The following is a 15,647-nucleotide window of genomic DNA, read 5'->3' as shown; positions in this document are numbered from 1 at the left end:
TTACATAATTATTTACTTTCAAATGTTTATTAGATTTTCAACGAAAATGTAGCCAAATAGTCCCCGTGACACTTCTGAAAATCTTTGAACAGTTGTCATTTTTAAGGTAATTAGGGGCTTCATTTTGGAAAATAAAATGCAAGACTTTTTAGGAATCCATGGAGACCCTAGTATGACTTTTTTCACTATGACTTACTTTGCAGTTTATCTGGGACAAATCACTCCGTTCTGCTGCATGCTTGTGAGACAAGTAATGCCGTTTTGACTTCTGTGCCTGATAAAAGTGTAACATAGCCTGCAAGTTCTCGAAGCTCGTTGCCCTTTGGAGGATGAGTTATTGTTTCACCAACAAGGACACACCTTGGTCAGACAAATATTTGCCTGTGTGGACTTTTCAGTCAATAAGATTGATTACCTGGAGTCACCACATGCATTCTTGAATTTTGTCTAAATATAAAGTGAGGTCAAGGAAAGACTCTTTGTGTACGTAGTACCGTAATTTCTGGTCTATAAACTGCGACTTTTTTCACATGCTTTCAACCCTGCGTCTTATGTGGTGATGCGGTTTATTTGTGCATTTCTTCTAACGGCCCCAAGGGGTACTCAAGTGGAAAAGGTAAGCGTGAAACCGATGGAATATATGTGCTGAGGATGTGACTTTTACCGGTATGTTTTTTTAACCTGCCCTGTTAGCGCGGTGGTGGCGTTAGTGATGTGCTAGCGTGTTGCTGCTGTGTCTCAGTGATTTTTACCGGTATGTTTTTTTTCTTCTTCTTCTTGTTTTTTTTTCTGTTAGCGCTGCGCTAGGGGGTTTCTGCCACATCTCAGTGATTTAAGTATGTTTTTTTTTTTTTAACCGTCTCTGTTAGTGCTGTGCTAACGTGTTGCTCCTGTGTAGCTGCTGCAGCTTTTTTTTTTAATAAATCGTTTTTTTTTTTTTTTTTAAACCAGCCCTGTTCGTGCGACCGTGCTGTTACTATGTTAACCTAAGCTACTGTATTAAAACTTTGAAAACTCTTTCTGTGTACCATTTTTCTTTGAAAATATGTTGTGTTTCAATGTGGGTTTCATTGTGATCACTTGCGGTATCTACACAGGTGCGGCTTATGTATGTACCAAATGGTATTTCTTTTACAAATGTACTGGATTTAAAATCTGGTGCGCTCTGTAGGCTGGAAATTAGGGTAATAGGTTGCTACCATGACTTCAAGTAAAATGGATTTTGAGTCATTTTGACAGGTTTTGTGCCTCTGATTTGACTCTTATCTGAGTTTTGAGAGAAAGTAGTGGCAGCCAGCCTGTGAATGTAGCAAAGTGATCCTTGCAAAGGCAAACGGGGTCAAACTGCTTTGAAAGCATATCGATAACAGAACAAAAACATCACAGCCCTGTAATTTTATAGCCTGTGCCACAGCAGATGTAGACACTGTATCAACATGGCTTAAACTCTGGCAAATATGTGTCTTATTAGAAGAGAAAAGAGAGTATGGGAAGAAATCCTACCTTGGAGTAAGGCCCTAAGAATGGCAACATCAATGTCCTGGCTCTCCTCGGAGCTGATATGAAACACAGTGATCTGTTTTGAAGAAAAACAGCATCAAGTCAACAGTTACAGTGCACCAATGCCAACAACCACCAAAATATTAATGTGAATATTTGTTCTCGCTGCCCTCTCAGTTAACAGATATTTGAATTCTATTGCTGTCAATGGCAGCAAACGAGTTAGCAATATCATAAAGTGAAAAGTATTATATTTGGAAAGTTAAAGTTATTGCTAGGCTCTTGATTAGTCTATGCAGGTCTGTCTACTGAAGTGTCCAGTGAGTGACTAAAGAACGAATTTTTCCTATTGCATCACTTTACCAATTCTTTCCTCTTCATGCACTCCATCAGAGTCTGAAAAAGATGGATGGCGTCGCTCTGGCTGAAGTTGAAGGTTTTCTTGATGGTGGCGATGATGTCCGCCTCTACACCGTCTGGCAGACCGCTAGGGGGAGATTTGTAGTCCAATATCGTGATTGCTTTGCAGCACTTTGAAATGAACATAAACTGACTAAAAAATAAGATGACAGTGTGCTTTGAAATTTTACTGTCTTCTGCTGACAGGTGTTGATTATACATGTTTCTACAATTTAGTTGTCTAGAAAAGTTAAGCACAAGAATGGAGGCTGTAATGCGATCTTAATGATGTCAAGTTAGTTAGCAGTTTAAATTGTTTTTCCTATGCTCACAAGTACATTTTTTCCCTATAAATAACAGATCGTGACTGACATTATTTAGAGTAGACCATTTGACAAATTTACAGCATCATAAGAAATGTGATGTCCTAGTTTTCTTACTAATACAATTTCCCTTAGTGGGCTTAAACAAGTAGCTCTAAGTCTGTATGTCATTCTGCATAAAGACTACTGTATCTGTGTGTCTGTCTATTACAGCATTATACCCGTGACATGATTCAGCAGCATTTTAAAATGCTAAAGTCTTGCAGATTCGTGAATGGGGCAAAAATCAATCAAATCCCTGGCATGAGAAGGCAAGATGAGGTCACTTAGACATGTAGTCATGCTGACATTAATAATGCAGAAAATGGCTTGTGTGCGATTCTGCGAGCAGATTATTCACCTAGTTTGTACTTCAGACTTGTTTTGTTGATTTAAATGATCAGACTCCAACATTGGCTCTAAATCTGTGCAAATATCAGCCCCCTTCTCAAATTTTTATATTTTTGTTTCAGAAAAGAAATGCTAATTAATAATAGATAGATAACCCAAGTAAACAAATGTTCTTTTTATTTTTTTTTTTTAAACTAAAGGAAAAAAAATATTCAAAGCTACATTTCCTGTGTGAAAAAGTAATGCCCCCCTTGTTAGATCATGAATTAACTTTGGATAATCACATTATTTAAATTCATTTCCATTGACCACACAAGTCTGATTACATCCAGACCTGTTCAAGTAATAAATACAAACTGCCCAAAAATCTCCAAAAGCTGCAAGAAAATTCCAAAATCCCAAGAGATGCAAGCAACTGGCATTTTTCTGTATTCAGGTTTCCAGCGAACCACGGAGAGATTCATTATTCTCAAATGGAGAAAACATGAAAGAGTGGTGGACTTTCCCAGGAGGGGCCAACCTATAAAAATGAACCCAAGGGCACAGCAATGAGTCATCCAGGAGGTCCCACGACAGTACAATCCAGGACAACATCCAAGGAACTGCAGGCCTCCCTTGTCTCAGCAAAAAGCTGGACAAAAATGGCATCCGTGGGAGAGTTCCAAGATAAAAACCACTGATGACCAGAAATAACTAATGCTTCTCTTTTGCAAAAAATAAAAACATCTAAATGATGACATCTGAACACTTTTAGGAGAATACTCTATACACTGACGGGATGCAAGTTGAACATTTTGGAAGGTGTGGCAGTCTGGTATAAATGTAACATTTCAGAAAAAGAACATCATCCCATTTGTCAAACATGGAAGTGGTAGTGGATGGGTTGGGGCTGCCTTCTTCCTTAAGGACCTGGACAAATTGCTGTGATTGATGGAAGCATGAATTCTACTCTTTGCCAGTAAATCCTGAAGGACAACGTTTGACCATCAGTCCGTGACCACAAGGTGAAATATACTTGAGCTTGGCAGTAGGACAACCATTCAAAATACACAGTCTACTTCCAAATGGCAGACAACAGTCTGGACTTGAATCTGATTGAAATCCCGTGACATGACTTTAAAAAGGCTGTTTATGTTCAAAAACCCTCCAGTGTTGCTGCATTAAAACAATTCTGCAAGAAAGCGTGTGCCAAAATATACCAAGAGGGATGTGAAAGACTCATTGCCAGTTTTATGAAATGCTTGATTTCAGTTGTTGATGTTGGGGGTGGGTTTAGAGGGACATTACTTTTCACGGTTTAGATGTTTTTTCCTTAATACATAAAATCTTTTAAAACCAAGTTTGTTTACTTGAGCTATGTCTGTCTGATAGTGACATAATGTATGTTTGATGATCTTAAACGTTTAAGAAACTATGCAAAAATAATAATTTGAGAAATGGCACAGTCGTGTACGCCTTACCCGCCCTCTTCTGTTTGCTTGTGGACGTAGGCCAATATGTCAGCGGCTCGGCCCGTCCCCTCACAGACCACTACGGGGACGGGAGGGCTCTCTTGGAGGTAGTCCAGCACGGTCAAGATCACATTGGGACCCCCTTCAAAGATTAATGCCACCACAGGAACACCCTGACCAATACCTTACAAGGAGGAAAGCAAAGTAGCAGTTAACAGTTTTCCTAGCCATGTCATGGTTCAACTAATGTGGCAACATTGCATATATTTTTGTCGAATGTATCAGTTTGGATTTGCCTAACATGGAACTTCCCACTATATTGCGAAAACCAGAAATGCCTTTATATGTGATAAGGAACGATCCCAGTGCCTGATCCAATCCCTCCCCTGTGCCATCCCACCTAGGCATCACCAGCGTCGACAGTTGTGGTCAAGTGAATTAAAGCCGCTATTAATGCAGGAATGTTTGTATATTTTAGCTTGAAATCAGTGGAAAAATGACGGTCATACGGCGTCACCGCCGACTCAACAGGGAAAACCGAGTAAATGGTAGCACCATTCATGACAAGGAATGCATTGCTACAGCGCTATTGCTCACTCCTTTGCTTTGGGGAAAAGAAAGTTGGGCATGTCTAGGAACCAATCAGGACACATGCAAGTGCCAAAACAGGTTTACCTCGATCAGAATGTTTATAATGTGATGAAAAATTTAGTTTAAATACCATCATTTCCAGGGTATAAGCAGTGACTTTTTTCATACGCTTTCAACCCTGCGGTTTATGCGGCTAATTGGTGCATTTTTTTCTAACGGCTGCAAGGGGGCACTTGAGCGGAAAAGGTAAGAATGATACCGGTGGAACATATGTGCCGAGGAAGTGACTTTTACCGGTCCGGCCCTGTTAGCGCTGTGCAAGTGTGTTACTGTTGTTTCTCAGTGATTTTTACCGGTATGTTTTTTTGGTTTTTTTTTTAAACCGGCGTTAGCGCGGCGCAAGCGTTAAACTCTCTGTTTACTCTCTTTCTGTGTACAGTCTTTAAATATCTTGCAATGTGGGTTTCAATCTGTGCACTTGCGGCTTTTACACAGCTGCGGCGTATGTATGTACCAAATGGTATTTCCTTTACTGTACTGTAATGTACTTGGTGAAGCTTATAACCAGGTGCGCTCTGTGGCCCCGGGAATTACGGTAAGTTTAAATGTGTTTAAAGGGTGTGAGGGGGAGTGGGGATTCTCAATACGGGCAGTGTCCATCCTCTGTACACATCCACTGTGTGGCTCTTACGTGCGTGTATTCTTTGGAGTTTAATGTGCTTCTCCAGGTCCCGCCGCAGTTGGACCTCTGCACCATACTTGCCCACCGTGCCGTCGTCAACAAGGAGGAAATGTGAGTGGAGGTTGTTGAGAACATTGAGTTTGCTGAGGGGGTTGAGCAGCGTCTGGTATGGAGCGATGATCTGTGGAGACGAAGAATTTCTAATTAAGGTGAGGCTGTAGTTTTTTTTGACACAATGTACTACGATGGCATGTCTTACGTCTCTTCCGATGAGGTCAGTCCTGTTTTCGATGACACCCCACGATGCAATGCCAATAGTGCAAATCTTTTTTGATGATCTGGAAGAGTGCTCTTTGAGAGCGTCGCCGACATGCTTTGCTACACCTTTGTGGGAGCCATGCAAATAACAGTTAGTGCAGGTGATTTTGTTCCTACTTAATATACTTTTGTTCTGTAACTATTCCTTTAAATTGAGTGCATTAACTCCTTTTAAACAAACATACTGTATGTAATAAGATTATCTTAAAACACCTGCTAATGCTTTGAATTACAGAATCCTTGTATTAAGGAGAATACCCACCCATATAGTACAAAGTGCTTGAGAGAGAGTGAGCGAGAGTAATAAAACTCGAGAGTAAGAAAGACAGAGCAGTAAAGAAAACTGTAAAATTCACCAAGAGATAGTGATCGAATGACGATGACAGAGAGATTGATAGATCAATAAAAGATATACTAATCAAATTCTCGTGAGAGTAGGATGGATGTTTAGATAAATGGATTGGATAAACTACAGATCAATTGAGGTGCTGTGCCACTGTCTAAAGCAGATAATTGGGTTAGCTAAAAATTTCATCAACTAAAAATACTGAACAACAAAACTGAGAATTGTTTTGGCCAATAAAGAAAAGAGAATTGCGGTTCGTCAATACCTGGACTCGCTATCTTTAAAAACCAAAGACCAAGTCCGAAACCTTGGTGTTCTGATAGATTCCGACCTGACTTTCAACAGTCATATCAAATCAATCACAAAAACTGCCTTTTACCATCTGAAGAACACATCTAGAATGAAAGCTTCTACGTGTCAAGCAGATCAGGAAAAGTTCATCCATGCTTTTTTTTTTAAGTGAACTTGACTACAGTAATGGTCTCTTGACTGGGCTCCCCAAAAAGAGCATTAAACAGCTACAGCTCATTCAGAATGGTGCACCTCGATTTCTGACCAGAACAAAGAGGTCAGAGCATATAACTCCAATTTTAAAGTCCTTACACTGGCTTCGAGTCGGCTTTAGAATAGATTTTAATGTTCTGCTAATGGTCTATAAATCATTAATTGGTTTAGGCCCTGAATACATGAAAGAAATGATTATGGAATACAAACCCAGTAGAGCTCTGAGATCAATAGACTCCGGTCAAATAGTGGAGCCCAGAGTCCAAAGCAAACATGATGAAGCAGCATTTAGATTTATGCTGCACATAAATGGAATAAGTTTTCAACAGTGGTGACGTCAGCCCCAAGTGTGAATGTTTTTATACTTGGGTTAAAACCTCTCTTCGTTTCTCATGCCTCTAAGAGTATTTCAACTTTTAATTATATTTCTTCACTGTACGCAGTTTTAACCTGTACTTTCATTATATTTTTTTCGGGGGGGGGGGGGGGTATTCAAATCCCTTGAATCAAGTAAAGTGCATTGAGTTACCTTGTGTATGAAATGCACTGTATAAATAAATTTGCTTTGCTACAGTTAAATAGTTATAGGGAACCCCAGAAGACCCACTTTAAGGGAATATAACATGGGGGGACCAGCCATGAAACCTCTCATGTTGCGTTAGCTAATGACCAGTGACAAGATGGATAATGGATCTAAAGGAATCGGCAGTCACCTTTAGCCCAAATGACCACCTCAGAGAGACATTTAAAAATAACAACTGGTCTAGGTAGTTGACCCCCAGAGGAGAAACTTAAACACTATGATCAGAGTGAACCAGCTAAACACATTCAGACATGTGTAATTACACACTAAGCTACATCAGCACTGATAGTTGTTGAGCTACATTAGGTTAGAAGAGAGTGCTCTTCAATTAATTGTCTGTTGGGAGGAGATATTTATTACCCTATTTTCCGCACTATAAGGCCTAACGCATTATAAGGCGCACCTTCAATGAATGGCTTATCGCAAAACATTTTTTTCATATATAAGGCGCATCGAATAGATGCTACAGTAAAGGCTAGGGTTACGTTATGCATCCATTAGATGGAACTGCACTAAAGGCTCAATATTGATCCATAAATAAGGTGCACCGTCGGCTTTTGAGAAAATTAAAGGCTTTTAGGTGTGCCTTATAATGCGGAAAATATGGTACTTCTATTAGTTGTTGTTTTCCTTTCAGCTAGTCCCTTTTGGGGTCACCACAGCGTATCATCTCAGATGAACGCATATATATGTTTGGCACAATTTTTATGCCGGATGCCCTTCCTGACGCAACCCTTCTCAGGGAGTGGAGGCCCCAGTGGGATACAAACCCACAACCCCTGGTTTACCAAACCAGTGCTCTGACCACTGAGCTACAGGGCCTCCAGGATACATATTTATTGTAATATTAAATTAAAACAAAAAGCTTGATGATGGCTCGGATAGGCTCCAGCGCTCCCATGACCCTTGTGAGGATAAACAGCTCACATAATGGATGGAAGAATGGATAGATGAAAAGCACTCCATTGAAGGGATTCAGTAAAAAGACGGACAGGGTAAATCAAACACGCCACATAGCCTTCTGGAAATATACACCAAAATTCTCTCTGATACGGCTTTTTAGACTCCACACTTCAATCTGAAAGACTATTCAGGGAAGTACTGTAGATAGGTAGGTGAAGCTGCTTGTGTTAGCAGCAGAGTGGTGTGGGCAGATTTATGTTTTACATATATACCAAATATTAGTTCTATTTACTACTTTAAAATTTTTTGTCCTGTTGTGGGTTCTAGTTCTCACGGTCAGGCTGTTCCTCGTGTGATGTTGTTCCTACCCGCTCTATGTGTATACAGCTGAACATAGATAACAGTCTTTAAACTTCCTCAACACTTCACTCTTCAGAGTAAATGGATTGCACTTAAATAAACCACAAGGTGCCCAAAACGCTCTACAACATGTTAGATTCATACATCAATGGGCAGCTGCTGCCATCCAAAGCCCTTCCGGGTCCACCGGGAAGAGATTTGGTTTCACAGACTTGCCCACGGACACTCACTTCGACAGCAGTCAGTCAGACGTGGGATTGGGGGGGAGGGGAAAAAAAAAAAAAAAAAATTTGACCGTACGTCACTGGACGACCCACTCTACCAACTGAGCAACTGCCGCCTCATTATCTGCGAGCGAATAACTGTTATGATGTAACAGTAATTTTGGTTACTTCCTGAATTTATTTCCCTGGATGAGGAGGGAGAGTGCTGTTATTTCAGAAAACGTGGCGATAATATGGTTTGTGTTTTATTTATGGATCCTTTCAATTTAAGTTTCAGAGTTGCCATTTAAGCTGAGATCACACCTGGAGTTGTGAATATTACCGCACTTTCCGGCCAACAAGTCGCGGCTTTTTTCACACGCTTTCAACCCTGCAGTTAGTGTTAGCACGGCGCTAGCATTAGCGCACCTGATTATTTATAAACTCTGGGTATCGAGGGTTATAACCAGGTGCGCTCTGTAGGCTGGGAATTACGGTACATACTGAATGGTAATTTTTTTAAAAAAAGAACATTTAGTCATGAACAAAAGGCTAAAACAACTCTTATGGTAAAGTTAGAACGTGGTACTGTAATGTAAGAGGGAAATTGAAGTATGTCCAAACCTGTGTTGACACCTCCAGTGAGAATCCAGGCACCCGTGGTGACGGCTGCCTTAATGAGACCTTTGCCCACCACCTGCTTGATGCGAGGATGCAGCTCAAAGTTTTGCACACCCCCGTGGACAGAGATAAGAATCTTAGGCAGCTCCATGTGCCACTCCTTCAGCATCAGCCGGAGGATGTTGTCTGGACGAGAGTCGTAGGACAAACGCACATACTGGAAGGATAATTCATAAGCACACACACAAACGCACACGGGAGAGAAATGTCAACAAAATATGTATTACAACCTAATACACTCTTAGTTCCTGTAGTAAATTTGCATTTTGTCTTTACAAAAATACAAAATGAAGTTATTTTAAATAAAGTATTTTCCAATAAAAAATAAATTTGTAAATATGAATATATCTAAATGTAAATATTGGAAGAAACAAAATTATGTAGATTTTTTTTCCTGAAAGTATTATTCACTAAAGTATATTTTCTTAATAGGGTTGTTAGCATACCTGTGAATTAAATCCCTCTAAAATGTGTACATTATATATGGTGGCTTGAAAATAAAGCCAAGTTTCATCTGTGTAATGCTACGAACCCACCAGATGCGAAAGACCGCTTCGCCATGCGTCCTTCTCTTGAATTTGCTCGCTTGACACATTTGGACACATTGAAAGTGCTCACGCTTCATTACCGCTGTAAGCTCGGCAAAGGGTGAGGCTTCCCTTAGACAGGGTGCCAAAATTACTTCCCAGACAAGTTCCGTTGTCCCACCTTCGAGCGTTCAGGCGAAGGATGCCAATTTGCGAATGCCTGAGTCTTCCGCAACACGTTATTTGCGTCCTTCCCACCACACCGCTGCACCCGGCACATATTCGCATCTATCTGCATGAACTGCACTGACTTTCTATGTAATCATGCCACACGAAACGCCAAAAACGTGTCCAGTGAGTAAGTAGCATGAACCATTCCCTGTCCACATAGAGTTCATATTTGTGCGTGAAAAATGACAAATATACCCGTCCTACCTTGGCTCTATAGGAGTGCGAGCCTCCCTGGAAGTTAACGACACCATAGGCGTCAGTGGGGCTGGCCTCGGTGTGTTTTTCCACAGACCACTCCTCCAGCTCAGGCGCAGGCCCGCCGGAGCTCTCACCCGTCTTCACGTCCGAGTACTTGTTGGCCAGGCTGGCTGTGAAGCCAACGTGCTGACGCACCAGACGCCCACAGCAGCACCTGCGCCGACAGTGCGCAAACACGGTTACAAATTCATTTGTTGTTTATTGTCAGGAACAATTATTAAACAAAAGGCATACTTGGACATTTCCAAACTACTTTCAAGAGAAATGTTCCAGCTTTTCTCAGCCTCTGGCAACTGGGGTAAAACGATTATGCGTAGTAGATGATGGCAATGTTATTTGACTTCTAGGCCAGAAAACTAGAAATATAATAATAGAGATGAGTATTGTCTTGGAGATTGTTTGCCATTTGTAAGCATATTTAAAGCACTTTATGTAAAATGTGTGCATCTTAAAACCTTCAAAATGCAACAAGTATCAGAATAAAACCTACAAAAACAGTGGAACCAATGTCAAATTATCTGAAAAATCAAGAAAAACAGGTGCGGAAAATTTCCATCCTCAGATTTGTGAGCCACAAGCCTAAATTTGCAATTTGATAAATCTTTTGCCATCTTATGTTGTGACACTTATCAAAAAACAAACAAAAAAGTAGTTATGGACTTTGCAAACCTTCTTAAAGTTAAGGTAGCATGTGTACTATCAACATTAACTTGGTTTTAAAAGAGTGAATTCAGAATTAGGCATTTTCATTGTAAATCACATTATACCTCAACTATCATATTGTTTTTACAAACGACTAACAACAACTGAGGATGTTAAAATGTACTTCAAACATGCACAGTTAAAAACTTGAAAGACTTGACATTGGAGGAAATTATTCCAATTTCCTTTATCTACAATGACAAAAATTCCAGAAACAGATTGTGTTTGAGCTATGATTGAGTCCATACTAATGTAATTCTTTCAGGCCTGAGAGGTCAACAAAATCTATAACTGCCGTAATTTCCGGCCTATAAACCACGGCTTTTTTCACACGCTTTCAAGCCCTGCGGCTTATGCGGTGATGCGGCTAATTTGTGCATTTTTTTCTAACGGCCACAAGGGGGCATTCGAGTGGAAAAGGTAAGAGTGAGACGAGGAAGTGACTTTTACCGGTATGTTTTTTTTTTTAAACCTGCCCTTTTAGCTCAGCACCAGCGTTAGTGTGTTGCTTCTGTGTTACTGGTGTGTACCAGTGAAAATAGCGGTATGTTTTTTTTGTTTGTCTTGTTTTTTGTCTGTTTACGGAGTTTGCCTTTAACTCGAAAGCAACCCACGTGTGCAGTTTTAAAAATAAGCTGCAGTTAATCTCCATGTCAGTGCTATTGTTATGGACGGCTGAAGGAGGCCACATGGTGGAGTTTCCTCAGCATATTTTGGTCATTTCAAATAACCGTTTTTCCTTTCCTTTCCGCAACAAAGCAATAACAATGCTGATCGTGGAAGCTTGAATAAGTGCAACTAAATGACCAGATGATAGGTTTAACTATGCTGCAAAATCGCGAAGCCGGCGTAGGTGGTATGTGGAGCAGGTTGGAACAGTGAGTTCATCATCACAACAGAATCATGAAAGATGAGCTCCCTAGCTTTCGCTATGCAGCAATTTTTTATCGACGTTTGTGTGGCAACCTACACAAGCTACGGAAAGGTGCCGTGCGGGGCAATACCTAGGTCAAGTGATGCAATGTGGGCGTTGTCGACCGGAGGAGTATGAAGTGGCCTTTACAAGTGAGGTCACAAGCATGATAATTAATGGTCAACACAAGTATCTCCACTCAGGTGAGTAGCAGTGCAAAGAACCGGGCATCACAAGGCTTGGAAGTTAATTGTTTCCTGAGGCCGGATTCTGCTGAGTGGAATTACTATATGCTCTTTGCCTCCAGGCTACTCCTGGATAGCTCAAATACCCTTTGGACTAATCCTGCTTGACCAAATAATTCAGAAAAACAAAAGACTGAGGCAGGACTCACCGAACTAGCTGCTGGCAAATCTGGCATCCTGGAAGGCATCTAGATGGATTTTAAACACATGACATGAACCATTCACATGCTTGAATTCAAACAGAGTTCATAGTGAGTACCACCGTGTAATAACATGACATCAGGGCTAACAAGAGGACATTAAACCGGGATGGGGGGACCTTAACCAAGAGTTCTGGATTAATTTGTTAACTAAATGTCTGTAATCTGGTTTCACTTCTTTATGATTTTCTTGATCAACCTTTGGCCTCAAGATGTTTGAAAACTCACCCTTTTTTGCAAATGAATGTATCCTTGTGTAGATGTACAGTGCCACCAGAAACTATTCACACCAATTTGCTTTTCCTGGGTTTTGCTCTGTTACTAACTTATTGTAAAGCTAATTTGACTAGAATGACAAAGTAAAACCATATTTTCAGACAGTTGTGGAAATGTATTGAAAATGTAAACATTTAAACACAACTGTTAAGGTTAAACTTGTGCCTGGGCCTATAATGTGAAAAACATGTCTTTTTGTAAGAGGACTAAGGCCTACAATGCTATTGGTTATTTTAACTGTTGATCATATATATTTTTATCTGGCACTTGGTGTGAACATTTTGAAAACCATTGTTAGTGTATTGATACCACATACAACATGAGTCTAATAAAAATAATGATACATTCCTGCTTTGATTAAGTATGTCCCATCCTTTGTGCCATGAGTTCAACATTCATCAACCTAACTAAGAGCGCTAACATGCATTGTAGCTGCAGGTAAAAAAAGGCAAATTATTGATTCAAAAGAAAACACAAGGAGAAAGAATAACTGTTTTCGGAAGGGAGAGGAAGCACATTTGTCCCAAAGAATAACTAAAAACAAAGATGATGCAGCAGAAAAAGCAGTTAAACAGTAAGGCCTGCAACTGTGGGAGGGATGGGTGGAGGGCAAAAAATAAAAATACCATACTAGTCATATGAGAGTCCTAAACTCCACCAAGCCCGCAAAATCATAATTTGGATGAGCACCTAATTACACACCTAATAGTGTTCCGCCTTCTGTTTACTTTTCTTTTTTTTCCCATTTTGAATATAGCATTAACAGATAAAAGGAAAGTGCTGGGATATACTGTTGAAAAGTTCTCGATCTTAATCTTAATCTAGTTCAACACTAAATTTCGATGTACAGTATCCTCTTATGCACTTTTGGCAAAATCCTGTGTTTGGACATTCAAATGAACATTGTTGGCGGAGGTCATACTCAGCAGGCAAATGAAAACATTTGGACTTTTGAGGTTATTTAGAGGATGTTAACAAATAAAGTCGAGCTATAATTAAAGTCAGTCTTAAAAAACAAGGTTTGTAAGCGGACTCCTGCATCCATTGTGAGAGCGGCGGTTGAGGTTTGGGCCTTGTCTAACACACGCCATACAATTACACCGTTTCCTTGGCTACCACGACCCGGCTCACTGGTGGAGAGCAAACACATACCTGTGGGGGTCCTTTGACACTGGAAGTATGTACACACATTCCCTCTTGGTGAAAGTGCTTTCTATCCAGGGTTTCTGGGACTGACAAGAGAAGACAAGATGACGATTGTGAGTGAATGTGGCAATTAAAATGCAAACAAAGTTAATCTCAAAAAGGGTTGCGCGTCCCCAAAAAGTTTGAAAACCACTGGTCTACTACAATTGGTATTTAGTTTCAATTTAATACTGATTTGCATTATACTTTCATATCAAAACTTGTCGAGTGTATTTTTCTCTTTTGCATTTCAGTGCAGCAACTCATTCAACAAGCAAACATTTACACACAAACTGTTGATATGACAGACGTGTGTGTTTGAGCCCGTTCATCTTTACAAAGTTTACATGATTATATTAACTGTATATATTTGTGTGTAAATATAGTTTATATTTGTTGGGCTACCATTTCAGGGTTGAAATGAAGAAATGAACGAATGTAATCTCACCCACGAGCAATTCGTTCATTGAACTTCGGTTGTGAGCTGCCAAGAACAGACGCACCAGTAGGTATGCAATGAACAGTCCTGGCATGAGTAACTCAGGCAGAAGCTCACTGCAAACTGGTATGATTCGTTTGCACAAGGAACAACATGTTATGCAGTGAAAGTCCTAACCAGTGATTATAATCGTTGGTCTTCAAAAGGATCACTTTCACAAGCATCCGTTTGTCCAAGCTCACGGCTAAAGTTGGGCTACTCAAGCACATGAAAACAAAAACACATTTAAAATAAGTGTAAATTAACAAGAAACGCATCTATATATTACAATTATCCCTGCTGTATCCCTAATGTGGTTATTAAGGCATTTTGTTTAATAATAATACTTGTCAAGTTGCTCAAAGATGCTTTACACCAAGGGTGCCCAGACTTTTTTTAGCCCAAGATCTACTAGAAGCCTCTTGCGATCGACGCGTGAGGGGGTTTAGAATGATCAATGATGAAACAGAATGACCAAGTCACAAAGATCTACTCACTACAGGAATGCAAAACATATTTATTTTAAAGTATATTGAGGATTCTTCATGCGTAAATGTATGTTTGTGTGCCTTGCATAACCGAATGAGCCAATATTACACAACATAATTAACTAAACATTTTTTGTAACCATCTTAGTTCACGTTGATGATCACTAAACACCATACAAATAAAAATGCACACACGGGCTGTCACTCACGTCAGTGCATTCGTCCAACTGCAGTGAGAAATACTCAATCTCTGATCTCCTTCCACACATCAGCCTTGGCATCACAGTGCAGTTTAACTGTACTCCTTGAGAGCGGTGGAGCTTTTTTTGAAGATATTATTTCCGCCTTATTTTTAGAAGATCGGAACAACGAGCGAGCTATGCCTCTTTTACCATCTCTCCGTCTAGGAAGGACTTCTTGTTATTAACGATAATGTGACAAACCCGGAACGATGCTTCGGTGGCGGCTTTCGCTGTTGAACTATATCACGTGAAAAGTGACTGCTGTGCGGCCAATTGGGATTTTAGTTCGCTCACTTTTCTCATCCTCAGCTTGCTTTTCGGTGGAATGTCGGTGTCGTATTTTCCATAAACAGTTCGAAGATGCCACTCAACATTTCATGACACTGACAGATGAGTCAGACGCACTTCGAAAGTGACATCATTAAAAAATTGTCCGCCTCACATTCCGTATGAAAGTGATATGCTTTTGTCTTCTTTACTGCAGCATCCATACTCATGTTTGTTAAGATTACTTAAGCGAGATCTTAAAATAGGGGGGGAACTCGCTGCAGCGTAGTTTCCTGTACTGTCGTTGTTTGCACATGCGCGGTGAGCTAAAGTTAAAAAAAAAAAACAATATGTCTTTTTTTTTTCTCGGCATGCCGTCGCAATCAACTTAAACTGCCTTG

General features: G+C 40.2%; 1 protein-coding gene across 1 annotated transcript in view; it reads right to left on the bottom strand.

Annotated features, from left to right (window-relative positions):
* The window catches only part of LOC133498092 (transient receptor potential cation channel subfamily M member 7-like), a 56,564-nt gene that overhangs the window by 29,012 nt on the left and 11,905 nt on the right, over nt 1–15,647 (bottom strand). The window contains 9 exon segments of the mRNA XM_061814515.1: nt 1,504–1,576; nt 1,864–1,987; nt 4,073–4,247; nt 5,346–5,517; nt 5,596–5,720; nt 9,178–9,391; nt 10,197–10,404; nt 12,260–12,298; nt 13,739–13,818. Coding sequence (XP_061670499.1) covers nt 1,504–1,576; nt 1,864–1,987; nt 4,073–4,247; nt 5,346–5,517; nt 5,596–5,720; nt 9,178–9,391; nt 10,197–10,404; nt 12,260–12,298; nt 13,739–13,818 — 1,210 coding nt within the window.

Source organism: Syngnathoides biaculeatus, chromosome 3, assembly GCF_019802595.1.
Source record: "Syngnathoides biaculeatus isolate LvHL_M chromosome 3, ASM1980259v1, whole genome shotgun sequence".
NCBI lineage: Eukaryota > Metazoa > Chordata > Actinopteri > Syngnathiformes > Syngnathidae > Syngnathoides > Syngnathoides biaculeatus.
The sequence above is the reverse complement of the archived record's forward strand: the minus strand, read 5'-3'. Positions and strand labels throughout refer to the sequence as shown.